Source organism: Camelina sativa, chromosome 20 (genome assembly GCF_030686135.1).
Source record: "Camelina sativa cultivar CO46 ecotype springtype chromosome 20, ASM3068613v1".
Taxonomy (NCBI): Eukaryota; Viridiplantae; Streptophyta; class Magnoliopsida; order Brassicales; family Brassicaceae; genus Camelina; species Camelina sativa.
In genome coordinates, this window is record NC_141899.1 from 6748231 (window position 1) to 6774558 (window position 26328).

Below are 26328 nucleotides of genomic sequence, written 5' to 3' on the forward strand. Positions count from 1 at the left end.
AAGATCAGCTAATTAGTCGATAATCATGAAGCACTAACATATCCACAAGAAATCTCAATTAAAAATAGACAAAGACTTTGTTGTCATTGACTATATATATATAGATAAGTTAGTCACAATCCTATCATATTCAGATTTCGTTTGTTGCCATATTCTTTGATTTCTTTATTGCTATCTCTCAAAAGCATTGACAAAAACCATGGCGTCTAGATTTGTGTTTCCTTGTACCACACTTCACGTTCTTTTGATAATTTCACTTGTCTTATCAGTATATATGTCCCTCGTATCTGCTCAACGATCAGAAGAAGAAGCAGCAATCATATGTCCTTATAACGACAAAGGATGTCTAAAATACTTGAAGGAGTTTGCAATGGAGCATATCAACAACCGTTTTGAAGATGCCATAGCTTCTCTAGAGAAGGAGTTTCAAGATATGCACATAAGTCGCCACGGAATTCATTCGACACAAAAACCATACATGCACAAGACAGATTTTTTCCTTCATAATACTTTAGACACATAGAGATTCTCAATGTTGTGTTTATTATAGCTGTAAAAATGATTTTTTTTTACTGAATGTTGGATGTGTATAAAAAAGTATGATCGATGTGAACCAAGTTTATTTTATAGATCAAGTTTATATTAAGGCTTAAGTTTATCACACCAAAAACTAAACAACCTTTAAAGCTTAATTACAATAATGACCAAACGAACAATACTTCCCGCCACCGCCATGACCACCGTATCCACCTTCATCGTCTTCTTCATAGTAGTCATCATCATGATCACTCTTTCTACTGTGAATCCACCACAACAGATTACTCAAAGAGTTCCCATCATCAAACCCGTTTAATCTTTTAACCTTCTCCATTGCTCCATCTTTGTCGTAAATACTTTCCAAAGCATAGACAAATCCTTTCCACCCTTCTCCGACGCCTTCTCTCCCCAACGCGGGCATTGTCCAGTTCACGAGCTGCTTCACGAATGTCACGTCCGAGAACAGAACTTCCGACACAGGAAGTAACGGTAATAACTGTATACCGAGGCGACACTCTTTCCATTCTTTGGGTGCGAACCATAAGCCACTGTCTCTCTTTGTTGACCACAACACTCCAACCACACGATTCTCCGCTGTGAAATCTTGAGGGTATATAGTGTCGCCCTCTTTCACCTGCGCACCACACCAAGATACAAAAAAAATTAGTAAGTCAAATTAAAAACTAAGGTAACATGGATCGGTTTAGAATTATGGTTTGGTTTGGTAGAGATTGAGAGTTATAAAATTAAATTTGTATGAAAATCGAAACTGAACCGAATAGTATTCAATTTCCATGTGGTTTTCTATTTAAATTCCCAAAAATATGACCTAAACCGAACCAAACCTAAGACACTAGGACCAACTTAATTCCGGTTTTCAGATCGAGCTTCTCAATTCGGTACGACTCAATTTCATTTATCCGGTTCGAGATTTGGTTTATTCAGATTAAAAGTCGCATTACCTGCCACCACATCTTCGCGGCGTGAATCTCTAACGTCAAAACAGTCGAAGCGGCCGCCACCAGATGTGTATCGCCATAAGCTAGCCCCAACAAAGCAGCAGAGTAATACGCGTTCACAGCCTCGCTCGTGCTCTCTTGATTCCTCCCATCAGCGAACTCCGTTAAACCACCAGCCCAAGAATGAAGCTTGAAAAGATCAAAACATCTCAAACGCGGGTAATTCGAATTCGAACTCGAACCCGAACCAGCTCCTCTCTTCCCCAACGTCATGTAATCCGCAATCAAACTATACGCTTGAGGTTTGTATCTCTTCCCCCACAAAGGATCAATCTTTACAAGCACAGCGATCGCATAAACAAAGTAACCTAAATGATAATGATGATCATTATAAATCCCAAACCCAAAATCAGCTCCTGAGTCTCTCGATCTTTGCTTAGTTATCACACCTCCCCAACTAGAATCATACAAGAACCCATTTGGTTCAAAGCTACCGTTAAGCCACGGCTCGATCATGTTCTTCAGGTAAGTTCTAATCGCTGGAATCACATCGAGATAACAAACTTCTTCAGCTATTAAAGCTAACCTCGCTGCTCTTGCGATCAACTTGGCGTAAAAATACGACGAGTTCGTCACCGGAGCTGATGAATCCAAAGCGTTAACGTCTTTGATTAGAGCTGAGATGATCTCTTGGTGAGAATCTTCTTGAACTCCTTTGATTGAGTGCCACGTTACAGAAACAGGGTCGGGTTTCAAAACCCATGAGTCTCCGACGACACCTACTAAATCACCGTCGATGCTGCTGTATTTGAAATTCTCTATAACTGTGATTGAACAATCGTTGTTTGATAAAAGCTTGAGATGAAGAGGGTGAGCAAGCATTAGGAGATCTCCATAGCCTCGTTTATCCCATTTGTACTCTAAAGCAAAGGGCTTTGTGAAATCAGCGTCTCCGGAAACAGGGTAACAGCAACTAAACCGGTCTAGGATGGTTTCGAAGCTTGGATTTGGGTTTGGTAACACGGCGATACGGATAATACCGGAAAACCCACCACCGCAATTGATTGAAGAGACGCCGTCTTTTGTCAGATTGATCGGTGAAGATGCGTAGATTAGCCATGTTTGGTTGTTGTTGAGCTTTGCGGTGTACTTTGTTGATGAGGTGTTACCGGTTAGAGATAAAACCGCGTGGATCGTTGAGATTGTGATGGAGGAGTTGACGGAGAAGGTGATAAAAGGGCTTCCTCTAACGAGGAAGAATCTGAGATTAGAAGAAGGGAAATCGAGAGTGACGCCGAGATCGCTGAAGGAGGAGATGAGATGGGTTTTACGAGAATGCGGGTCGGGTCCATCTGACCCGGTGATGGTGATGTCGGCGTTGAAAGCTTCGTAGAAGAAAGCAGAGTTGTGGGAGAGAGATGGGTATGAGATTGAGAGAGATGAGAGCGATGGTTTGATGATGTAAGGGTGAAAGTACTCAGCTTGGTCGCCGTTTTTGAGAGTGAAGTTTTGGAAGAATGAGTTTGTTGGGAGAGGAGATGAGAGAAGATCGCGGCTGAAGAAACTAGATGGGTCGGGTAAAACAGAGGAAGTGGATCTCGGGAAGAGAAACGGAGTGTTTCTTTGCCTTGAGCAAGACATTTCTTGAGGCGGTGGAGATGATGGCTCTGATTGTGATGGTGGTGGTGATGGAGGTCTTAAAGGTCTGTTCTTGGGCTTTTTAAAGGGTTTGGTGATCAAGACTTTGACTTTTCGCCTCACCTTTTTCAACATTTTGCTTAGTCAAGAGGAGAAAGAGAGATAAAGACGGATTTGGATATTGAGTTACCAAAAAGTAAAGGGGTTGTTTTTAATTAAATGTTAGACGATTGTGGGGTTTGTTTGGTTAGAAAGAAAAGTAGTAGGGTAGTTTTGTGAATTTATATTAGTAGTTGGTTTGCAAGCTAAGGTTTTGGGAACGTGCAGGAGACTTGCTATAGATGCAAAACTTACACAAGATATTGAAATATGCCCAAATGCAAACGCAAGTAAAATAAAAAAAAAACATTACGAATATGGTTTTGATTACAATAATTTCGTGGATAGTTACTTGTATTTTTGCAACAATGGTGTTTAGTTTACCAACTTAAGTGGTATGTGTGTCGATTATTACATGTCAATGACACATGTTTGATTTGGATTGGTTCATTTGGAAAAATTCCAAATTTGGTGGATAACTTATGAACATGCTTGAGGTTTGTGATTTGATGTTTTGCTTACCAAAGGAGTAAGAGGGTTGATTGCAAGCAATGTAAATTACTAAATTTGCAAACACGCGGACGCGGCAATGTATATTACATTTCTTTGGCTCATAAATGTTGCTTTCAATGCATTTATATATATCCCTAAAATAATACTACTATCTTCAAGATTTACATATCACATTTCTTATAGTATTACTTGATGTTAACATTTAACACTAACAGAAGTTATTAGAATTTATTAAAGATAAAGAAAATTCTATAATATAAAAGATTAGTTGTAAATTCTGATTTGATAGAGATTGGGTTTGATGTTTGATAGACAAGGCCTTTTTTGAGGCCCAAATATAGGATGGATAGTAGAAAGTAAAAGCAATTTTGCGCGTCAACCAAACCAACAATTGAATTTCACCTAACGTAACCGAACTGTCCCGGTTTAAGCACCAACCACCTCGGTTTAGCTCTGTGATCGTCCTCCTGCTAGTTTACCAAAGAGACGGAGAAGAAGAAGAAGAAGAAGAGAAGATATGGCCGGACTACTAGCTTGGGCCGCCGATGTCGTCGGGAAAAATGGAAAAGAAGGAGACGATGAGAAAGATCGGATCCCACTTGTTTTCACGGAGGAGCAGCAGAGATACGTCGACGAGCTTGGCCGGAAAGCGACAACCCTCAGCCGTTCGATCCAAGATCTACGGCTTAGATTGCCTCCACCGGATATCTCCCAGCGTCTGCCTCACCTTCTTGCTCACTCCCTCGCCTCCAATGCCGCTCTCACTCTTCAGCTTGATTCGCATTCCGCTACTCGTGAACAGGTTTGAGTTACTGATATAGTGAAAGCTGATTTTGGAATCGTGTGTTTGCATTATAGGATTAGTCTTGATATGGACATGGCTTATTGATTTATGATCCTCATGGTTCTCAATTTGGTATTGCAATTAGGCACAAATGAGAGAGCAGACGCTGCTGGAAGAAAACAGTGCATATGAGAATGCAATATCAACCTGTGAGACCAAATTAGACGAGAAAAGGACTGAAGCAGATTCACTTCTTAGAAAGTTGAAAGTGAGTTACCCTAGATGATAGACGTTTTCTTGTTCAAATATAGATTGTGGTTCTTTACTTGTCTATGATCTTGTTTAGATAGTAATGTTGCTCTTGTTACCATTTGGGCTCTGCCTGATATCATATGGTTTGTAGGAGCTAGAAGATGTGGAGGAAAACTTGAAAACTGAGCAGGAAGATGCACAAGCTTCTCTAGAAGCAAGTCAGTCCAAAAGCTCTGGTGAATCTGTTGTTCAGCGTGATGGGAATGGAAGAGATGAAGTAGATACAGAGGCTATGAAATCTTTTATGCTAGAGAAGTTGGAGAGCAAAAAGAATGATTTGGTTGGTTTTCATTTTACCTTCTTTTTGTAGAATTATCTTGTCTGGTTGTATATCTAACGGCAGTGTAAATTATATTTTTCTTTTAGAGTTCAATGGAAGAAAAAGTTCAGGATTTAGAGAGGAGTTGGGCTGTTATACAGGAAAGAGCACTGAAGCAGCCTTCTCCAGGTACTTTTTGTCATCAAATCTGATTAGTTGTTAAAATACTAGTTTATCACCATTCTGAACCATTACGTCTTCAACATACTATATGAAACCAAAAATCTTTGTTAATAGCTTATTTAAGCAAGATTCCCATAGAAATCTGTTTGTGGTTCCATTAGATAGGTTGATAGCGTGAACTGTTCATTCACATTATCTGACTGGAAATTTTTTGCTTTCACAGCTCAGAGAGAGAAGACACTGGATAAACAACTTCATAGTCTAATCGAGCAATTAGCTGCAAAGCAGGTCCATCTTAAGCCAAATTAGTCTACACTTTTACTTTACACGGTTTCTTAACAGAAACTTTTGATATGTCAATCAGGCACAAGCAGAGGGGATTGTTGGTGAGATTCATTCGAATGAGATGGAGTTAGAGAGACTAAACAGTCTGTGGAGAAGGTATGAGAGCTTTAACGTTGAGGGGAACGCTGCAAGGAACAGATTTAAGAGAACAAATTCAGATAGAGGATTTGGTTCAGACCAGGAAGTTGATGGTCATTCCTACCTTCCATATACATCTGCTACAAGAAATGAGACCCAAACGAGGCTTATGTATCTCAGGTCAGCTTTTGTCGTCTACATTTTGGCTTTGCACGTCCTGGTTTTCATCAAAATTTCCTTTTGAGAAATTGTGTACAAGAGTGCTCTGTTGTGCTTTTTAGTTTGCGCAAAGGGGTCAATACACTGCATATAAAATTTATAGGAATACGATAATTGTTCTCAAATGATTTTCTGTCCTTCCATATAATATACTGCAATTGAATACTGAGACTTCTACATAAATTTTTCTTTACATTTTTAGATATTTGGTCTCCTCTACTCATTCTTGAGGATCTAGTTCTCTGTCTTCATCATTTGTAGCAAAATATCATTCCAAGTATCGATAGGTCCAGGTAGGCACCAATGAATACAGTCATTTCTTAAAGTCACCCCCGCATTCTGTAGATGGCCATATCTCCCAGGATGCCCATCAGGTCGCAATAGCATTGCCTGAGTCATGTCCATTAACTTTAGTCTCAAACCCTTCTTCTTCCTCCCTTCTTCTTCTGCAGCTCTAAATTCCTCCAGCTGAATGTCATGAACCTGGAGATCTGAACCTTCGGGTATAGTCTCGTTTCGTCTGTAAGGTCGTGTCCTGACACAGTCCCCTCCTTCGTTCCAAGCCCCGCCTTCGAAATGTTGAGGAGAAAAACTCCTTAAAAATGCCAAACCGTTGAAATTTTCGAGTATAGCTTTTAGAGAAATTCTTAAAGCCTTCCTGTATCCATAGTCCAAAGGCAACTCAGTAGTGTTTGGTAACGCACAATATTGGCACCCAGAGATTTTTTTATTTTCATAGAAAATAACCGGCCGGTAAAACCAATGGCCGGATGATATAACCAGGTAGTCGAGCTTGTCGAGCTGACTTGTCCACGCAGTGTCATACTCGTCGAGGTATAGGCTGAAGAACTTGGACTTGGGATCTGTTGGGTCAGGTTTAGTAGTCTTTACTAGAAATGGTGACCACATGGCATGAAGAGTGAAGTTATATGATGTGTAGTTCCATACTTTAAAATCTGTATTTGGTGAAGGAGAAATATCTTCAGGATATTCCACCTACAAGGAATTAAAAAGTTAACACACAGAGATATGTTGGTTAGATGGTGATCATTGACAATTAGGTTGGATATTTTACCCTAGAGAGAAGGCACAAGAGAGATTGAACTTGATTTCTGCTAATGGAATCCCCAACAAACCCCATGGCTTTCCCTCTAACCATTTCCAAGAACTCTTGAGGATCAATGATGGGGAGATCACATCCATCCGGCTTCCACCTCCATCTCAGGAACCCGGTGTCTGGTCTCCCGTACTTCATGCAGTTCTGATGCTCATGTATCGCCCAACAAGTGGTGTTGGTTTAGTATGGAGCTTCTTCGTTCGGTACCCATTCCCCGGTAAAAAGATCACACCTTTGCTCATCATCTCTGTTCCGCATCCTTGATGGTGATGTATTGACTGGGGATGAATGATCATCAGATGAAGAATTCCGATGTCTTAAAGACGTCTGATTAAGTGGAGCGGGAATGGGAGCGTTCACAGGTGAAGGACTCTGAGCGGGGGAAGACATCCAATGTGGTGGAGCAGTAATCGGACTACTCTTAGGTGAAAGAATCTGATGAGATGAAGGACTCCGTTGTCTTGAAGGTGTATGAATTGTTGGAGAGGGAATGGGACCATTCTCGGGTGTAGGAATCTGATGGAAAGAAGATTTTCGATGACGTGAAGGCGTATGGTCGTGTGGAGCGGGAATGGGGCCATTCACGGGTGAATGAATTTGAGTTGATGAAATATTAAGATGACTGAAATGCATATGGGAACGATCAGTTTCAGATGATGAGATTGATAGAGGTAAGATTGGATTTGCGAGGAGAGAATATAGAGCAGGGACTATAGTGAAGAGAAACAGAGCAAATGCTAATGTAACTGCAACTCGTGGTGTCCTTTGAAGGATTGCAAACAAAGGAAGCTCCATTGTCTGCTTCGAGACAATGGTGTCCGAGCTTATCATATATATGTATGTATTTATATGGTGTATAATGGTGAGGTAGTGGTCATCCAATAACTAGGCACAACCGTTGACCATGTTGTTAAAAATAATTAAATAAACCAGAGAGAGAGAGAGAGAAACAGAAGACTTGATTTGGCTTGCTCATTTTACTCATTAAGACAACATTTTCCGAACTTGAGCCAATAATCCTTTGTCTTTTTCTCTCTTTAGCATAGCAAGCAAGAAGTCATTGAGGTTATCAATAGGACCGGGCAAGCACCAGTGAACACAATCGTTGTACAATGTGACATTGGCCTCTGGCATATGGCCGTAGCGGCTCGGGTGACCATCAGGTCTTAGCCACATCGCTTGAGTCGTATCTAGTAGTCTTAACCTCTTCCCTTTCTTCTTCGCTTCTTCTTCAGCTCTCCAAAACTCTTCCAACTGAATCTTGTGTAGCTTCCTTGTCGTATCATCTTGAGCCTGGTCGTCGCTCTTATAAGGTTGTTTTCTCAAACAATTACCTCCTTCGTTCCATAACCCGCCTTCAAAATGTGATGGTGCAAAAGTCCGTAAGTACATAACCCCTTTGAAGGTCTTCGAGTCCAAGATCGCTTTCAATGCGGTTCTAAACGCTTTTCTATACCCGTAAAACATTGAGAGATCGGTTATGTTCGGTAGTTGACAATAGTGGCAACCGATGATTGTCTGGTTTTCGTAGTAGACCGATGGACGGTAATGCCAATGGCCAGAGGAGATGATCACATGGTCGAACTCTCCTATATCTGCAGTCCAACTCTCGTCCGCCTCATCGAGGTATAGGTCAAAGATATCAGTATTCTTGGGATGGGTCTGACCGGGTTCTATGGACTTTACCAAGTGCGGTGTCCAAAATACGGCGATAGTGAAATTGTATGTCTCGTATGTCCATCGTTTGAAATAATCGTCATCCTTGACCGAAGCATCCACCGGATATTCAACCTACAATGTTAAATCTAACTTTAGTTTCTATTATGAAGAATCTCTAATCCGGACAGATTGATGAAAACTACAATTGGAAATAATTCATTTTGGTTTCATTTTTTTGAATTTGAACATATTACTGTAACCAAATCGTACCAAAGTAGAGCTTAGAATTTCTTTTGATTATAAAACAAAAGGAAACATTATTATTATTCTTAAACAAACCAAAATTCAGATAAGATTCGATTCATCAATCAGTGCACAAAAATCCAAACCAAAAATTTAACAAAAAGAAGCCAGACAAGACATCCCTCTTTGATATTGTTTATGCGATTTGCTAATACAATTGGTTATTTAGCTAATAAACTCCGTGGAAATGTCAATGTGTATTCTATAATTTCTATTCCTTTTCAGAATCTTTACACATAAGTAAACTTATTTTTAATTAAAACATCCAAAATCATTGGACTACACATTCCTGTTTCATAATTACTTATTTTTATATAAGAAAAACATTATTTCAATAATTGTGGCACCGGTGAACCAAAATCACCTTTATGCACGAACCAATCTTGTATTTGTATAATTAATTGAGTAGTTATATGATTTTATCAAAAAAAAGTTAGGTAATAATAACATACATGTCAATTAATAAGGGTATATGCATACACTTCTTAATATGAGGGTATATGATCTCAATCTCATCGAAGTAATGATGCACATATAACTTCGTTTATACTACAGTAACTACTTTATCAAAAGTGTAACTTCGACTAATAATTAAGTCATATATACGTACGAGTCTATGAGCTAATGATTCGAGTTATAGAAGCTCATCGATTATAATGTTACTTCGAAGTCAAGAGTGGTTATATAATAATCTTCTTAAGTACTAAACTATGATTTACTTATTTTAATGCAATTTCTTGCTAGTTAAACTGAGAATTGTCTATAGCGGGTTTAGTGACCAAAAAGTGGGTTTAAGGACAAATTAATACTTTGATCCGTTTACATCATACATTTAAATTCTTATTTTAGAAAATTCAAAATTATGCTGGAAAATAAAAAGAAGAACTTTAATTTGTAAATTAAGCAACATATGTCCCAACAAAAACAGAGACCAAATAATAAGTTTTAAAACAATGAAATGTTTTTCTAAAAACTAAAATATAATGTAAGAAATAAAAAGGTGTTAGTTACCTGAGAGAGAAGGCAGATCAAAGACTGCATGTGGTTTCTGCTAACGGAGTCGCCAACAAACGCCATAGTTTTACCTCTCACGGTCTCAAGAAACCGGAACGGGTCAAAAACAGGCAAGCCATCTACGCAGCCGTAAGGTTTCCATTTCCACTTGAAGAAATCCGTGTCGGGTCTTCCAAACTTCATGCAGTTTTGGTGTTCGTGTATCGCCCAGCACGTCGTGTTTGTGTAGTAAGGTGCATCAGGGTTAGGAACCCACTCTCCAGAGAATATGTCGCAGCCCTCGTGTGATGCTACGACGGGGTTTTGGAGCTTGATGATGCTGCTTTGGCTTGGAGGTTGTTGCTTGAGGAAGAAGTTAGGGTCTTCAAGAAAAGGGTAGAGAAGAGGGATGATGGTGAATAGAGCTGTGGCAATGGTCACTACGATGAGTAGCTTTTGTTTACTTGGAAATGTTGCAGAATGAAGAAGCTCCATTGTAGGAAAGATAGATGATCAGATAGAGAGAGGAGAGAAAGTAGGAAGACTATATCTAGAGTTTGGGACTAGATTTGTTTATAAGTTGTGCAAAAAGATTTGTGAATCCTTTGTGATACAACAAAAAGAGTAGGTGTCACATCTAAATTATGAGTTATGATTATTGCAAAAATAGCCAGCAGAGGAATTTAAAGTAACCAATGAAACAAATAAATTCACAAGGTGATTTGACTATTCCAGTAATATGGACGTTTTTTGTCGGCAATTTGGAGGTTTAAATGATATTTAATTCTATAAACACATGTAATTAGGCTTTAGGTTGTTGTTATATATATGTAAGTGTCACAAATACTGTAATTTGATTTTCAAAAAAGCATGTCTTGTGCTGTATATGAATTTAGCTGAGATAACGCAACGACGGAAGTATAACACTAGGCTACATGTCTTGGATATAACTTACTTATGTATCATAGTGATTTTTTTTCAACAATTCTTACTTTTGATTATATTATATATATCAAGTTATATTATGTTTTTTCCAACTGTTACAAAAAAGTTAAGTGACTAGGAGTTAGGACAAACATATATGAGTTCATTCACCCATGTGGATTCTTTTTGGCTTGTTGTTATTATTGATCAAAAGGTAACAAGGGTTTCTGTTTGACTGTTTCATTATATCTTAAACAAAAAACTTCTGAATCGAGTTAGTAGTTCTAAATTCACAAACAAGTAGACACTATGGTCTAACAAGTAAAATTGAATGTGAATATGATCTAACATCTAAGAAACACTCAAAAGCATAGCCTATATATAGATCCATAACGTTATTATAATTTACGCCTCTAACGACGGAAGTACTACCACTAGGCTGCATGTCTTGGTTATATAATTAACGTAACAATACACAGATAAGGCCGACTTCAAAATATCTGGTCGCATCACTGAATCTTCATATGATTCTATAGCTGATAGCGTACAATACTTACATGAAAGAGATCGCATTGTTGTTTGTTGTTCTCAGTTTCTTGCAACGAAATTGTCTGTTTTGGTCCAAGTCAGGCAATATAATGTTTTGGACACAAGGTCAACAATGTTGTGACCTGATCACTTGACCCAGTTGCAACGAACCAAGCCTCTCTGATTCGTTTTTGGCTCCTGCGACTCTGTCCATAATTGCTTAACTATATATCTCTAAGGCACCAAATTAGCTTTGATTTCTTGAAATGTTCAAACTGTGGCAAGAGTTTTATAAAGGTTTTGACAATATTACGAGTTTTGCGTTAATTCTGAATATGGAAATATGGACCAAAACTAACCCACTAACATTTTGGTTCGGTTTGGTTAGGTACGGAAATGTTTATGTCGGTTTTTGCAAATCCGGTAATTTTACACAAACATCAAACAACAATCATCATCACCAAATTTATCGATGTAATCCGAAATAAACCACAATCATCAAATCCAATTTCATCAGCATCAAGCAAAACCTCAATCATCATGATTCATCACCATTGATCGTATAGAAGTCATGAGTCACACTACTGGAACGTACCAATACTACAAGTCATAATCACAGAGTTTGTATAAGAGGGAGACACGTGGATCGTCGACGTGGAAGCTAGAACGCCACAAACGTTTCTACAGTTGTGATTGTGAAAGGTCTCTCCTTTTTTTTTCTTTCTTCCTTCTTCCAAGATGGCGATTTCAAGCTTTTTAAGAAATTCTAAAGTTTCAAAATTTTAATCGCTTACCCAAGTTTCAATTAATTCTCAGGTTACAATACTTGAGCTACTCTCAGGTTTAGGGTTAAGTGTACGATGTTGAGGTCTCTGATTTGGAAACGATCACAGGCATCATCTTCAGCCATCACGATGTCGTGAGTTCTTCTTCTTCCTCTTCCTAGGTTTTCGATCTCTGTATAATGTTGTTCGAATAAAGCATTGATCTTTATTGCTGTTAGTTTGGTTTTATCGGATAAAAACGCTTACCAGAGACGAAGCACTTGTAGGGGGGTTTTCATCTTTTGGGGCATTGGCTCTGACTGTCCCAATAGTTGAAAATTTTACTGCTGAATTGTGTGATTTCGCCGTATTGGTTTGCACATACTGATGTGATGGTCTTGTCTTTTATCTCTTTAGCAGCTCAATCACTCAGAGAGGAAATGAAAGGCTTTTCTCTGAAGCCTCTGGTTCACATTCAAGTAATAAAGTAATTCACCATAACTTTTTTTTTTTTTTTTCTTCATTTCATTTGAGTTTGATTAGACATTGTGATAAGAGAGTTCTTCAAATCCGATTGTCACATTACAAAGTTAGTTTAGAATAGAATTAGTTGAGATAAGAGTGTAGAGTTGTCTTTGGTTATGAGGTTGTTGATGAGAAGTCTCTTGGCTTATATACTAGAGTTCTCTTTGATCCAATTTGTGTTTGTTTTTTCAGTGCTATGCAAAGAAACTTGTTCACAAACTGTTTCTCTTTTTTTTATTCACTGTACCTAGCACATCGTTTTTGTCTTGAATGCAGATATTGCTTTTGGGAGGAAATGGTTATGTAGGTTCACATATATGCAAGGAGGCACTGAGACAAGGTTTCTCTGTATCTAGTCTTAGCAGGTATTTCTATTATTACCTTCTTTAAACTCTTACGTGTTGCTCATATACTGTCCTTTCGTAGCTTATCTTTTTGTCTTTGTACTGTTATTAGGTCTGGAAGATCTACTATGCATGGTTCATGGGTCGATGATGTAACCTGGCATAAAGGTATTCTCAAGATCTGAATACACATCTCACTTTGCTGATCATTATTAAACAAAAAGAATTTGGTAAATGACTTGGTTTCTGTTTTCCTACTTAAACAATAGGTGATTTGCTTTCACCTGATTCTCTGAAGCCTGCACTAGAAGGAATTACATCTGTGGTAATTAAGGAATCTCCTGAAAAGTCATTTCATCATATGGTTCCTTTCAATCGTATCTCATGTGGAAACTTGTGCAGATTTCATGCGTTGGTGGTTTCGGTTCCAATTCACAAATGGTCAGAATTAACGGGACTGCAAACATTAATGCTGTTAACGCTGCTGCAGAACAAGGTAAAATATTTTGTAGACTGTGATTATTTTTAAGCCCTTCTTTGTTTGTATGGGCAAACATATCTATGTTTCTGTATGTTCTTTGGCAAACTGACTAGAAAAAGAAGCTTGTTATATTATTATTGACAGGTGTGAAAAGATTTGTGTATATATCAGCTGCGGACTTTGGTGTGATAAATAACTTGATTCGAGGATATTTCGAAGGAAAGGTTATTCTTCTTCTTATTCTTTGTCTTTGTCTTTTTGGATTTTCTTCTTTAGATATTATTACATATCTCTTTGATCAGTTTATTTTATAAATTTGCAGAGAGCAACTGAAGCTGAGATTTTGGATAAATTCGGAAACAGAGGTGTGTAAATCCTCTCACTTTTTATGTTGAACTCGCTTGTTGTATTATGCGTGTTCATTATATTCTTTCACTGAGAACCTGTTGTTTTGTATGGCTTTCTTAGGAACGGTATTAAGGCCAGGATTCATACACGGGACTCGTCAGGTCGGTAGCATAAAGCTGCCACTTAGTCTCATTGGAGCTCCACTCGAAATGGTAAAAACAAGTTTGAATAAAAGTGTGAATCTTTAAATAATAAAAGATTGAATCTTTGTTTTCTTTAATATCATCTGAAGGTTTTGAAGCTGTTACCAAAAGAGGTGACGAAACTTCCACTGATCGGGCCACTTTTAATACCACCGGTCAATGTTAAATCCGTAGCAGGAACTGCGGTAAAAGCTGCAGTCGACCCCGAGTTCGCTTCTGGAATCATCGATGTGTACGGGATCCTTCAACACGGTCACTGAACACGAGTTACACGACACAAACAAAGTTTGTCCTTCTTATGGTTTTAACTGACTAAAAATCAAATGTAACGACAACCATTGTCTCTAAGTTTTTGCCACCAAATAAATGTTTGAAACTGAAGCAGCTTCAAAGCAATATAATAGAGATTCATTTTACGTATTTTATTTTCTCTCAGAGGAGTGCCAAAACAAATTAACAATGCCAAGCGTCGAATTGTAGCGGAGCCTATTGAGTTGATTAAAATTTGAACGGGTTTTATTAAATAACCGGACTAAACCGTAACCGTGTATGATTATTATTATGATTTTAAAAAGCAATCGAACCGGTCATAAAAGGCATAATAAACCTAGGGAGAGGGAGAGTGTGCTTTTTTTTTGTCGTGCTCTTTTGGTTTCCCGGGTTTTCGCTTATTCATCGGGTTTCACTTTCAGCTCTCAAAATCGCGATTCAAATAGAGACAGAGAGAGGGTTTTTTTTCGTATGGTACAGTTTCGGACTCGAGAATTATCGATTTCGGCTAAGTTTCACTATTTCAGGTCTGTTTTGTCTTCTCTCTCTCTGGATTGAGTAAATTCAACTTTGTTTCAGCGAATTGAATCGAATTGTGTATTCTTCTCTTTGGGATTCGTCTCTGTCTCCTTTGTAATAGTTGAATTTTGCTTAATTTTGTTGTTGTTGTTTGTTTGGTTTCATTGTTCATTTTTTTTTTTTTTTGAGTCATAGGGTTTGTGTTGGAAGAGAAGTGATATTGTGAAACTGATGATTGTTTTTTTTTTTTTGTGGTTACAAGTTTCCATTTGACCAAATTCTAGTTTTTCGTTTCTTCAATTTTGGTTTTAGGGTTTGCCCAGATTTAAAGTTTTAACCTTTTAGTTAACTTTCTAATTTTCGATTCTGGGGATTTCATATACAAATTTTGTAACTTTTCAGGTTAACCTAGAGAAACAACAATGTCTGAACGTCGTGCTAAGCGTCCCAAAATCTCCAGAGGGGAAGATGATTTTTTACCTGGGAATATTATCGAAATCGAGCTTCACAATTTCATGACGTTTAATCACTTGGTATGCAAACCTGGATCACGTTTGAACCTTGTAATTGGACCAAACGGATCAGGTAAGAGTTCTCTTGTCTGTGCCATTGCACTTTGTCTTGGTGGTGAGCCTCAGCTTCTTGGTAGAGCAACCAGTGTTGGTGCATATGTTAAGCGTGGTGAAGATTCTGGTTATGTCAAGATCTCTCTTAGAGGGAACACCAACGAAGAAAATTTTACGATTTCTCGTAAGATTGATACTCGTAACAAGTCGGAGTGGATGTTCAATGGAAACGCAACTAGTAAGAGGGAAGTGGTTGAGATCATCCAGAAGTTTAACATCCAAGTTAACAATCTTACGCAGTTTCTGCCACAAGACAGGGTTTGCGAGTTTGCTAAGTTAACTCCTGTGCAGCTTTTGGAGGAGACAGAAAAAGCTGTTGGTGATCCTCAGTTGCCAGTCCATCATCGCCAGCTTGTTGATAAAAGCCGTGAACTGAAGCAGCTTGAGAGAGCTGTGGAGAAAAATGGGGAGACGATGAATCAGCTTAAGGCTCTTGTTGATGAGCAAGAGAAGGATGTGGAACGTGTTAGGCAGAGAGAGTTGTTTTTGACCAAGGTTGATTCTATGAAGAAGAAATTGCCATGGCTTAAGTATGATATGAGAAAGGCTGAGTACATGGATTCTAAGAAGAGAATGAAGGAAGCGCAGAAAAAATTGGATGACGCTGCAAGGAATTTGAACAGCATGAAGGAACCTATTGAAAAGCAAAAGAAGGATAAAGCTGTGATAGATTCAAACTGCAAAAAGGTTAAGAATCTCCTGGATGCAAATGGAAGAAACCGTGGTAACTTGCTCGAGAAAGAAGATGAGGCAGAAGCACGTGTAGTGGCAACATACAAAGAACTGGAGGAATTGAAGAAACAAGAAGAGCATCGCCAAGAAAGGATTCTGAAAGCTACTGAGGATCTGGTTGCTGCGGAACGAGAACTCCAAGATCTGCCTGTATATGAACGTCCTGTAGCCAAACTTGAAGAATTGAGCTCTCAGATTACAGAGCTGCATCAGAGCATTAACCGAAAGAAGAGTCAGAAGGAGGACAACGAGAGGCTTTTGTCTCAGAAGAGATTCACCCTGAGGCAGTGCGTAGATAAGTTGAAGGACATGGAGAATGCAAATAACAAACTCTTAAATGCGCTACAGAGAAATGGAGCTGAAAGGATATTTGACGCATATCAATGGGTGCAACAGAATCGTCATGAGTTTAAAAAGGAAGTATACGGTCCCGTTTTGGTAGAGGTTAACGTTCCAAATCGAGAGAACGCTTGCTATTTGGAAGGTCATGTTCCTTTTTATGTCTGGAAGTCTTTTATCACTCAAGATTCCGAGGACCGTGATTTCCTGGTTAGAAATCTAAGACGATTCGACGTTCCTGTTCTGAACTTTGTGGGCGAAGGCGGCAATCAAAAGGCTTCCTTTCATATTTCTGATCAGATGCGTTCTCTTGGGATCCATGCTCGGCTTGATCAAATATTTGATGCTCCTGACGCCATCAAGGAGGTTTTAACTTCCCAGTTTGGTCTGGATGGCTCGTACATTGGATCGAAGATTACTGATCAGAGGGCTGAAGAAGTCTCCAAGTTGGGTGTTAGAGATTTTTGGACACCGGACAATCACTACCGGTGGTCTTCCTCAAGGTATGGTGGTCATTCCTCTGCAAGTGTAGATTCTGTATATCCATCACGTCTTTTATTATGTGGGGTGGACGTTGGGGAGCTTGAGAAACTGAGATCAAGAAAGGAGGAGTTAGAAGACGCTATTTCATCCATTGAGGAAACTCTCAAGAGTCTTCAAACAGAGCAAAGACTTTTCGAAGAAGAAGCCGCTAAACTTCAGAAAGAAAGGGAGGAGATAGTTAATGTTTCGCTTCTGGAGAAGAAAAAACGCCGCGACTTGGAAACGCGTTACCAGCAAAGGAAGATGAAGCTACAATCCTTGGAGCAAGAGGAGGACTTGGATGCTTCAGTTGCTAAGCTGATTGATCAGGCTTCCAGAGCTAATGCTGACCGCTATACATATGCGATGAATCTCAAGAAATTGCTCGTGGATTCTATTGCTCATAGGTGGAGTTACACCGAGAAGCATATGGCTTCTATTGAATTGGAAAGAAAGATCAGAGAGTCGGAAGTCAATATCAAACAATATGAGAAAGTGGCACAGCAGCTATCTGTCAGCGTTGAGTATTGTAAGAAAGAGGTAGAAGGAAAGCAGGTGCAGCTAGCAGCTGCCAAGAGGAATGCAGAATCTATTGCAACCATCACACCTGAACTTAAAAAGGAGTTCGTCGAGATGCCTACCACAATTGAAGAATTGGAAGCGGCTATACAAGACAATATGTCTCAAGCCAATTCGATCCTTTTCGTAAACGAGAACATACTGCAAGAGTATGAACATCGCCAGAAACAGATAGAAACTATTTCTACAAAGCTGGAAGCTGATAAAAGAGATCTGAGCAAATGCTTGAAAGATATCGATTCGCTAAAGGAGAAATGGCTTCCAACATTGAGACAGCTTGTTGCTCAGATAAATGAAACTTTCAGCCACAACTTTCAAGAAATGGCAGTTGCAGGAGAAGTTTCATTGGATGAGCGTGACACCGACTTTGATCAATACGGAATACATATCAAAGTGAAATTCAGGGAGTCAGGGAAACTACAGGTTCTAAGTTCTCACCACCAATCTGGAGGAGAGCGTTCTGTCTCAACTATCCTTTACCTCGTCTCTCTTCAAGATCTGACAAACTGTCCTTTCAGGGTTGTTGATGAGATTAATCAAGGTAAAAATGCTTTATTTAACTTTTAAGAAACATCAAATAGAAATACTAAAATCTGTGATTGCTTCTGCAGGTATGGATCCTATAAACGAAAGGAAGATGTTTCAACAATTAGTTAGAGCTGCAAGCCAACCAAACACACCACAGTAAGTTGTCCTTTTTGCAATAGCCTTGGAAATTGCTCTCAAGCTTTGAATTTTTTTCTTTGTGTTTAAAAAGTAAGAAACAATGTGTGGGTCTTTTTTTTTTCTTGTATGTAGGTGCTTCTTACTGACCCCAAAACTCTTGCCGGAGCTAGAATACAGTGAAGCATGTAGCATTCTGAACATCATGAACGGTCCTTGGATCGAGCAGCCTTCAAAAGTTTGGAGCTTTGGTGGCAGTTGGGGCAATCTCATGAGACGAAACGAAGCTAGTCAATGCTCTTAAAAACATCATCATCTTTCTAGTTTCGGTTATCGAAAAACAAATGTATTTATTTACTTAGGATTTGTATTTTATGCTGTTAAACCAGCCGGTCAGAGCAGACTAAATCTGAACCGAATTCGTGTTTTCTTTTTGGTTTACATTTTCTCTAGAAAAAGTAAAAAAGTTCCATGGCGATAAATTCTAAAGCTTTTTTTGTTTTCTAACAAATTATATAACTGGAACGAACGTGATTAAATCACGCGTAAGAGTGATCGATGTGATCTCCAACGTCTCGCTTTCTCTTTTCCAAGTTCCTTCCTTTCAAGTCATCTTCAATTTCATCGCTCCATTGTTCTTCAGACTTCAGGTATCAATTTTGCTGCTGGGAAATTTTAGAGTAGGCGTCTCCGTTGATTTAGAAAGTTAAGGTTTTGGATACGACCCTCTTGATCTGACACCGGAATGTTGGTGGGTTTCGAATTTTCTCTGATAAAGTGTCGATCTTTCACTTTTTTACTTCCTGGATCGTTGTTGTCTTCTTCTCTAGTAGAAACAAAGAACTGATTTACCATTGAGTATATATATATATATATATATATATATATATATATATATATATGTTGTTATCTCTTCTTCAGCATTTTCGTGCTGTTTACGTTTTTGATGCTGCTCCATGGATCGAATTGCTGATTGCGTTTTTCTGCAAATGCCCTTTTTTATGTCATATTGAGATCAAAGCCCCAGGATCTTAGATGATGATGATCTGAGTTTAAAGAAAGCATTTAGGTCTGGTTCCGTACAATGTTGGGGATATTAAGAGTTTTTGAGAGTATGTTGGTCTTTTTCAGGTTCGTTAAATGGAGAGAAAAAGAACAGATGACAGTGAACCAGGACCAGTCCCTCTGCTTGTACCGGTTGATAGATTTGGGTTTCTCAAGCAGGAACATGGCAATTCTTCTCCTCATCGTTTCACTAAGACTAGATCATCATCTAGTTCATCTGACAAGTATATTTCTCAATGAAAAACTCTTCTTACTGTTTTTGAGAATCAGTTATTTGAGCATGGGTGCTAAATTCTTTAGGGAGGAGAGAAGAGTAACAAAATGGAGGAAGATGATTGGAACTGGAGGTAGTGACTGGAAGCATTACGTTAGGAGAAAACCTCATGTTGTCAAGAGGCGAATTCGAAAAGGGATCCCTGATTGCTTAAGGGGTCTTGTCTGGCAATTGATCTCTGGAAGTCGAGACCTTTTGCTTATGAATCCTGGTGTTTATGTGGTAACCATTATCTCCTTGTGTGTCTTTGATACGTTTCCTTTTCTTTGGCTTCATTGCTGAGGGAAAACAAAAACTGATAATTACTCTTGATTTCATTGTAGCAACTGGTGATTTATGAGACATCAGCATCAGAACTTGATATCATTAGGGATATCAACCGTACTTTCCCATCACATGTTTTCTTCCAGAAGAGACATGGACCAGGGCAAAGATCATTATACAATGTTCTAAAAGCATACTCTGTTTATGACAGAGATGTTGGATACGTTCAGGTTTGTCTAGAAATTTTGTCCTTTCCTTTCCTCTTGTTTAAAAGCATACTCTGTTAAAGACTTATGGTTCTAAACACAATTTGCAGGGAATGGGTTTTGTCGCCGGTTTGTTGCTTCTTTATATGAGCGAAGAAGATGCATTCTGGTTATTAGTTGCATTACTGAAAGGAGCTGTTCACTCCCCAATGGAAGGATTGTATCAGGTGATGCTTTATTTACTCTACAAGATATCAAATATTGTAGCTACTTGCCTCTTGAATTACAGTAGTTTGAAAAAGATAGAGCCGCTTTAATTAACTGAGGGATAGTTTATGCCTGCTTTTTAAATTTCTGTGTCAACTATTCTGTAGAGACTTTTTAGTGTCTTGTTCTGATTAGAGTCTACTTGATTAGCAGTCCATTCTCTATCAATGATTCACACTGAAGTTATGATAGTGACTCTTTGGAACATTATGCTTGAAAACAGCATTTCAATTCCTCGGCGATTTTAATGATAGAAGATGTGTTTGATTTGTGTAAATGTAGGCAGGGCTTCCTCTTGTACAGCAATATCTATTACAGTTTGATCAGTTGGTAAGGGAGCTAATGCCGAAACTAGGAGAACATTTCACTCAAGAAATGATCAATCCGAGTATGTATGCAAGTCAATGGTTCATAACTGTCTTTTCGTATTCAGTTCCTTTCCCTTCGGCTCTACGAATTTGGGATGTGTTTCTAGCCGAGGTAATTCACATTCAACATCTTACAATATCAGAAGTCTCTTTCAAATGTATAATATCTTTGTTTTGTTTGTCGGTACAGGGTGTTAACGTTGTGTTCAAAGTTGGTTTAGCATTGTTGAAGTATTGCCATGATGATTTGTTGAAATTGCCGTTTGAGGAACTCATGCATGCTTTGAGGAATTTCCCTGAAGATGCCATGGATCCTGATACTTTGCTTCCACTGGCTTATTCCATTAAGGTTTCTTCTCTCTTTCCTACTCGTATACACTAAAAAGCTACTCGGATACTCTCCTGTGTCACTGTCTGTTTTTGTAATGAATCTCAACCAGGTAGCAAAGCGTTTGGAAGAAATGAATCAGGAGAGTGAGAAAGCCGTAGCTAAACAGGCTCAAACGGCCAACCCGGTTCAACTATAGCGTTTGATATTCTTCAACCGAATCAAACCGAAACCGAATTCACCAAGATTCTTCTCATTCTTTGCAAATTTTATCTTCCTCTCTGTTATTTTCCATACAACTCATGTGTGAAGAAAACAATAGAAGTTTCTTCTTTTGTAACAAAATTTCGACTAAACAATTGTATATTATCCTTTCTTTTGGGGAAGGCATATAATTGAAATTAACTTTTTGGAAAAAAAAAAGTCAAATTGTAATAGAAAACTCAAGCTTGAATCTGGAAGAATCATTCTTCAAATCCACAAATCATACTCTTTTCTCCCTTTTTTTAACCAGTCTGGTTGATTTGCTCGATGCCAAGATAAGCACAAACCTTTTATTTAAACTCTTTAATTAATGCAGTAAACCCCTTTCACTCCAAATCATTTCTTCCTTCAAAGTGTTTGTGTAATTTAATACTAGTATACTAGGATTTACCGCGAGACAATATTTTTAATTTTAAAATTTTAAAATTTATATTGTATTTATTTGTTATTTTATTATTGTTTTATTAATCTTAAAAATATAAAATTTTATAGGTATTTGATATAAGTATTCAAAGTATAGGATTTTTGTATTGTATTCAAGGTTTTAACCCGTGTGGTATATGTATAGTCTAGTAATACATTTATCTCCTGGTACACATCTAAAAGTGTTTTAAAAAAAAACAATTTCACTTAATTCCCTATATGGGATTAATGCCAACCTGTCTCACCAAAATCAAGATATTTTTTTGCGTAAAAAAAATCAAAGTAAGTTTTTTTTATCAAGTTTAATTATATTAATTGTTTTACCAAATTAGCATATTTTTATAATTTATAATTTTTCCATGTTAATATATATAGTTTATGATAATTAATAGAATTTTAATTTTTTGGTAATTCCTCAAAAAATAAAAAATAAACCAAATTATATCGAGGGTTTTCAACATATTTGATGTGACATTTTATAATTGGATTTTCGGTTTAGGAAATTTATTAATGTTAATATAATTATGGATATTGTAAACTTTTGTTATGGAAAATCTGTTATATATCATTTAAATTTGAGAGATTCTAGCATCCATAAAGATAGTTTTGGAGATTTAATGGGTTAAAACTTTAATGGGTAGAGTTGTTTTCGGAAAAATCAGAATGTATAGATGTTGTTAAGATTTTATGGCAATAAATGTAACAAATGTTGGTCAGTTTAAGAAAGTTTAGTATTTGAGTTTCTCTGCAAAGTTATTTATGAAATTGTTTTAGGGGTTAATGTTATAAAAAAAAATTAAATAAGTAAAACTTAAAGGGCATAAACCAAAATGTACTTCAAAAATGTTAATATAGATGGTCAGTTTAAGAAAGTTTAGTGTTTGAGTTTCTCTGCAATGTTATTTATGATATTATTTTAGGAACTAGTGTTATAAAAAAAATTAAATAAATAAAATTTAAAGGGCATAAACCAAAATGTACTTAAAAATGTTAATATAAATGATGACTATACGATGTATATACTAATTTGTCAAACGCTCCAAATTTTAATAAAATGTATATGATGAGTATCCTAATTTGGTAGTTTTTTTCTTTCTTTGAATATGTTTTAAAAAGTGTTTTAGTAAACTAATTAAATTAAGGGATGAAAAAGCGTTAGTTTGCCACATGACTTTTCAATAATTTTAGGTTAACTGAATTTGGTAAACTAATCTTGTTATCTCTATTAGTTAATTGGAAAAAAAGTGTACTTGGGAGTAGTTGAGACCAAAACGGATAATATGAGTCACGGACTCACGGGAATGGTGAGATAAGGTCATTTTAGTCATTGTCTAAAGAAGTTGAAGGAAAGACGAAGAGCATTTGATTCTCTGGGCCCCACTCTTACCCATTAAAAGCAAAGCTCACGCATACCCCACATCTCTTGTTTTGTCTCTTTCTTGAAAGTTATCGAAAACTCTTAAAACGTGTCGTTTCGAACTTATATACACGTGTTCTTCTCTTATTGGCTACAGTGTTTTTGTGGCTTAGCCTATCTGGAAGATCTAAAACGTAATTGGCAAAAACTAGTACTGTATTAAATTACTTGAAATAAAACGACGAGATTCGCTGTTATCTTTTTCGTGGTCAGAAATCGTTTTGAGTATCAAAGGCCTTTTAACGTGGATGCTTTGTTCGTGCCACCTAAAAGATTCGTGTTTTTAATCCAATTAAAATAATTTATATTACCCATAAATAGCATTAAAAATAAAATAAAAAAAGATTTATTGCTTTTATTGGATTTGTGGTTCAGAATCGTCGCGAATCTCGCACCTTTAATAGTATGATTTCCACATAAAGAAGGGGTAAAAGGCTATTTTGGTCAAAGAACCCTTATTAGGGTAAAATCGTAAATTATCCCCGAGCCCTAATAGCCTCACAACGCATCTGGGCTTGATACTATATAAACAAGACCTCTACACCATCTATTTCTCTACAATATCCATCTCTCTCTATCTCAAACTCGTTTCCAAAATCATCATCTCTCAATCTCTAGGGTTTCGAGTTTTTTTTTTTTCCCTCAAATCAATCACCTTATTAAGGTTTGTTTCTTTTAGCCTTTTATTTAGAGATCTGTTTCTTTGTTTTACATCATCATCATCTTGTTCAGCCTGATTAATCTTGTTGCGTTTGATTTGTTTCCTCAGGTTTCGTTTTTGTTATAATATCTTGGATTCAATAGAAGAAGATACTACAAACTCCGGATCGTTTTCAAATATTCTTATACATGTAAGTCCTCTCTAACCTACGAACCCATCTTTGTTCCTGTTGTTTTTCTGATTGCTCGTTGTGACATAGATCTGATGAAATAATCTGATATAATTGTGTTTGTGAGATATCTGGATTTGTTAATAATAATCTGGTTATGTGTTTGCTCTAGTTGTTATATTATTTTTGTAACTTCTTGGTTATAATCTCTGCTTAGGGGTTTAGGGTTTATGATAGCTCTAATTGTTATGGTAAAATAATATGATAATTGTGTGTTTGTGAGATATCTGGATTTGTTGAATTTACAATAATCTGATTATGTGTTTATGATGCTCTAGTTATTATATAATTTTGTTGTATCTTGTTGGTTAAGAAATTCAATCTAACTTTGATTATATATGGTTTTGTAAAATTTACAGCAAAAAAAGCGTGAATGAGATTATGATGGAATCGAAAGCTGGTAATAAGAAGTCAAGCACTAGTTCCTTATTTTACGAAGCACCCCTCGGTTACAGCATTGAAGACGTTCGTCCTTTCGGTGGAATCAAGAAATTCAAATCTTCTGTCTACTCTAACTGCGCTAAGAGGCCATCCTGAGTACCACTAGTTCATCTCCCTCCCATAGCTTTCCAATTATTACAACAATCTCTGTATTCTCTCAAAGCTCTGGTTCCTGTATCCTCTCGTTCTCTCCACTCAACAACAACAAGAAGAAACCGAGATGGCCATGTCTGCAATCGGATTCGAAGGCTACGAGAAGCGGCTTGAAGTTACTTTCTTTGAGCCTGGTCTCTTTCTTGACACTCAAGGCAAAGGTCTCCGTGCTTTATCCAAGTCTCAGATCGATGAGATTCTTCAACCTGCTGAGTGCACGATCGTTTCATCTCTCTCCAACGATCAGCTCGACTCTTATGTTCTCTCTGAGTCCAGTCTCTTTATCTTCCCTTACAAGATCGTTATCAAGACTTGCGGCACTACTAAGCTCCTCCTCTCTATTGAGCCACTCTTGAGGTTAGCTGTTGAGCTCTCTCTTGAGGTTAAGGCAGTGAGGTACACTCGTGGAAGCTTCCTCTGTCCTGGAGGCCAACCATTCCCTCACCGTAACTTCTCTGAAGAAGTCTCTGTTCTTGACGGTCACTTTGCTAAGCTGGGGTTGAGCAGTGTTGCGCACTTGATGGGCAACGATGATGAAACCAAGAAGTGGCATGTTTACTCTGCATCTGCCGAGAAGGCCAACAACAACAACAACAATGTATACACGCTCGAGATGTGTATGACTGGTCTGGACAGAGACAAGGCATCTGTGTTCTACAAGAACGAATCAAGCTCGGCTGGTTCCATGACTGATAACTCTGGCATCAGGAAGATCCTTCCTCAGTCCCAAATCTGTGACTTTGAGTTTGAGCCATGTGGCTACTCAATGAACAGCATCGAAGGTGATGCGATCTCCACCATCCATGTTACTCCAGAAGATGGTTTCAGCTACGCTAGCTTTGAAGCAGTGGGATACGATTTCACAACCATGGACTTGAGCCACCTGGTATCAAAAGTGCTAACATGCTTCGAGCCAAAGCAATTCTCAGTAGCTGTTCACTCTAGCGTCGCACAGAAGGGGTACAACTCAGGTCTCTCTGTGGACCTAGATGATTACGGATGCAGTGAGTTGACAATGGAGTCTCTAGGAGAAGAGAGAGGAACAATGATTTATCAGAGGTTTGAGAAGCTAGGGAAGTATTGCGGTTCTCCGAGATCTACCTTGAAATGTGAGTGGAGCAGCAACAGTAGCTGCAACAGCGATGACGAGAAGGAATAAGGGGAAATCTTCTAATAAGCTCAAGTTATCTTACTTTGTTATCTCGAATAAGAATGTGTTATGGATATTTTTTCTTCTTCTGTTCTATCCCTTAAACCAGTGATTGTGTCTGGTCTATGTGAATTCGGATGATCAAGTTTTATGAAAATATATATCTATTATTATGATCATTTTCATGATTTTAGTGTCTTATAAAAAGAGTAACTTTCTTTGTAATTAATCTCATAACACCTTTGTTTTCTTTTCTCTAATATTAATCTCATAACAACCTTCTCTAGTAAAAAGAGCAACATTCTCTAATATTAATCTCTAAGAGAGAGAAAAAGATTGGAGCCCAAGGATTAGCCTGATGTTTCATGTTCCCCTCTTTAGATGAATTAGTGCAAAGTAAGTTGGATTCATTATTTCCAAATTGACTTGTCATCTCGGACAGAACTTTAGAAT

The 26328-nt window shown here is 37.7% G+C and overlaps 8 protein-coding genes and 1 pseudogene across 15 annotated transcripts; 5 read left to right on the top strand and 4 right to left on the bottom strand.

The window, feature by feature from the left end:
* Positions 1-605: 605 nt before the first annotated feature.
* On the bottom strand, positions 606-3555 carry LOC104769835 (glucan endo-1,3-beta-D-glucosidase). Its single transcript, XM_010494138.2, has 2 exons — positions 1500-3555; positions 606-1171 (listed from the first exon to the last, which is right to left on the bottom strand). The coding sequence occupies exons 1-2, from the start codon at positions 3267-3269 to the stop codon at positions 689-691; spliced, it is 2253 nt and encodes a 750-aa protein (XP_010492440.2). The 5' UTR covers positions 3270-3555; the 3' UTR covers positions 606-688.
* A 306-nt stretch (positions 3556-3861) lies between these two features.
* Positions 3862-6091, top strand: LOC104769836 (golgin family A protein). The gene is made up of 6 exons (XM_010494140.3): positions 3862-4548; positions 4676-4798; positions 4934-5122; positions 5209-5290; positions 5508-5572; positions 5649-6091. Exons 1-6 carry the CDS (start codon positions 4264-4266, stop codon positions 5949-5951), a joined length of 1047 nt encoding a protein of 348 aa, XP_010492442.2. The 5' UTR covers positions 3862-4263; the 3' UTR covers positions 5952-6091.
* On the bottom strand, positions 6003-7703 carry LOC104769838 (protein trichome birefringence-like 21). Its single transcript, XM_010494142.3, has 2 exons — positions 7002-7703; positions 6003-6922 (listed from the first exon to the last, which is right to left on the bottom strand). Exons 1-2 carry the CDS (start codon positions 7179-7181, stop codon positions 6161-6163), a joined length of 942 nt encoding a protein of 313 aa, XP_010492444.3. The 5' UTR covers positions 7182-7703; the 3' UTR covers positions 6003-6160.
* Positions 7224-7838, bottom strand: LOC147918528 (protein trichome birefringence-like 21 pseudogene; annotated as a pseudogene).
* TBL19 (TRICHOME BIREFRINGENCE-LIKE 19) lies at positions 7763-10600 on the bottom strand. Its single transcript, XM_010494141.3, has 2 exons — positions 10017-10600; positions 7763-8834 (listed from the first exon to the last, which is right to left on the bottom strand). Exons 1-2 carry the CDS (start codon positions 10491-10493, stop codon positions 8028-8030), a joined length of 1284 nt encoding a protein of 427 aa, XP_010492443.2. The 5' UTR covers positions 10494-10600; the 3' UTR covers positions 7763-8027.
* A 1306-nt stretch (positions 10601-11906) lies between these two features.
* Positions 11907-14535, top strand: LOC104769839 (uncharacterized protein At1g32220, chloroplastic). 6 transcript variants are annotated; one of them, XM_087505636.1, is made up of 11 exons: positions 11907-12152; positions 12267-12369; positions 12632-12701; positions 13016-13104; positions 13196-13251; positions 13353-13408; positions 13486-13579; positions 13709-13788; positions 13887-13929; positions 14033-14124; positions 14205-14535. In XM_087505636.1, the coding sequence occupies exons 2-11, from the start codon at positions 12311-12313 to the stop codon at positions 14373-14375; spliced, it is 810 nt and encodes a 269-aa protein (XP_087361762.1). In that variant the 5' UTR covers positions 11907-12152; positions 12267-12310; the 3' UTR covers positions 14376-14535. The 6 variants fall into 6 exon arrangements, 4 of the variants coding, with proteins under 4 accessions (XP_087361762.1, XP_087361763.1, XP_010492445.2 ...); XM_087505637.1 differs by having other exon boundaries at positions 11919-12152; positions 12635-12701; XR_015593279.1 differs by having other exon boundaries at positions 12152-12369; positions 13867-13929.
* A 178-nt stretch (positions 14536-14713) lies between these two features.
* On the top strand, positions 14714-18847 carry LOC104769841 (structural maintenance of chromosomes protein 5). The gene is made up of 4 exons (XM_087505638.1): positions 14714-14912; positions 15307-18243; positions 18314-18386; positions 18501-18847. Exons 2-4 carry the CDS (start codon positions 15327-15329, stop codon positions 18667-18669), a joined length of 3159 nt encoding a protein of 1052 aa, XP_087361764.1. The 5' UTR covers positions 14714-14912; positions 15307-15326; the 3' UTR covers positions 18670-18847.
* Positions 18777-21482, top strand: LOC104769840 (uncharacterized). Of its 3 annotated transcripts, none has more exons than XM_010494147.3 (8): positions 18777-19015; positions 19497-19654; positions 19731-19926; positions 20028-20198; positions 20285-20401; positions 20724-20921; positions 21000-21158; positions 21250-21482. In XM_010494147.3, exons 2-8 carry the CDS (start codon positions 19506-19508, stop codon positions 21334-21336), a joined length of 1077 nt encoding a protein of 358 aa, XP_010492449.2. In that variant the 5' UTR covers positions 18777-19015; positions 19497-19505; the 3' UTR covers positions 21337-21482. The 3 variants fall into 3 exon arrangements, 2 of the variants coding, with proteins under 2 accessions (XP_010492449.2, XP_010492451.2); XR_015593282.1 differs by having other exon boundaries at positions 18876-19015; positions 20728-20921; XM_010494149.3 differs by having other exon boundaries at positions 18878-19116.
* Positions 21483-23697: 2215 nt separating this feature from the next.
* On the top strand, positions 23698-26054 carry LOC104769843 (S-adenosylmethionine decarboxylase proenzyme 2). The gene is made up of 3 exons (XM_010494152.3): positions 23698-23905; positions 24011-24092; positions 24491-26054. Exon 3 carries the CDS (start codon positions 24793-24795, stop codon positions 25882-25884), a length of 1092 nt encoding a protein of 363 aa, XP_010492454.1. The 5' UTR covers positions 23698-23905; positions 24011-24092; positions 24491-24792; the 3' UTR covers positions 25885-26054.
* The last annotated feature ends 274 nt before the right edge of the window (positions 26055-26328 follow it).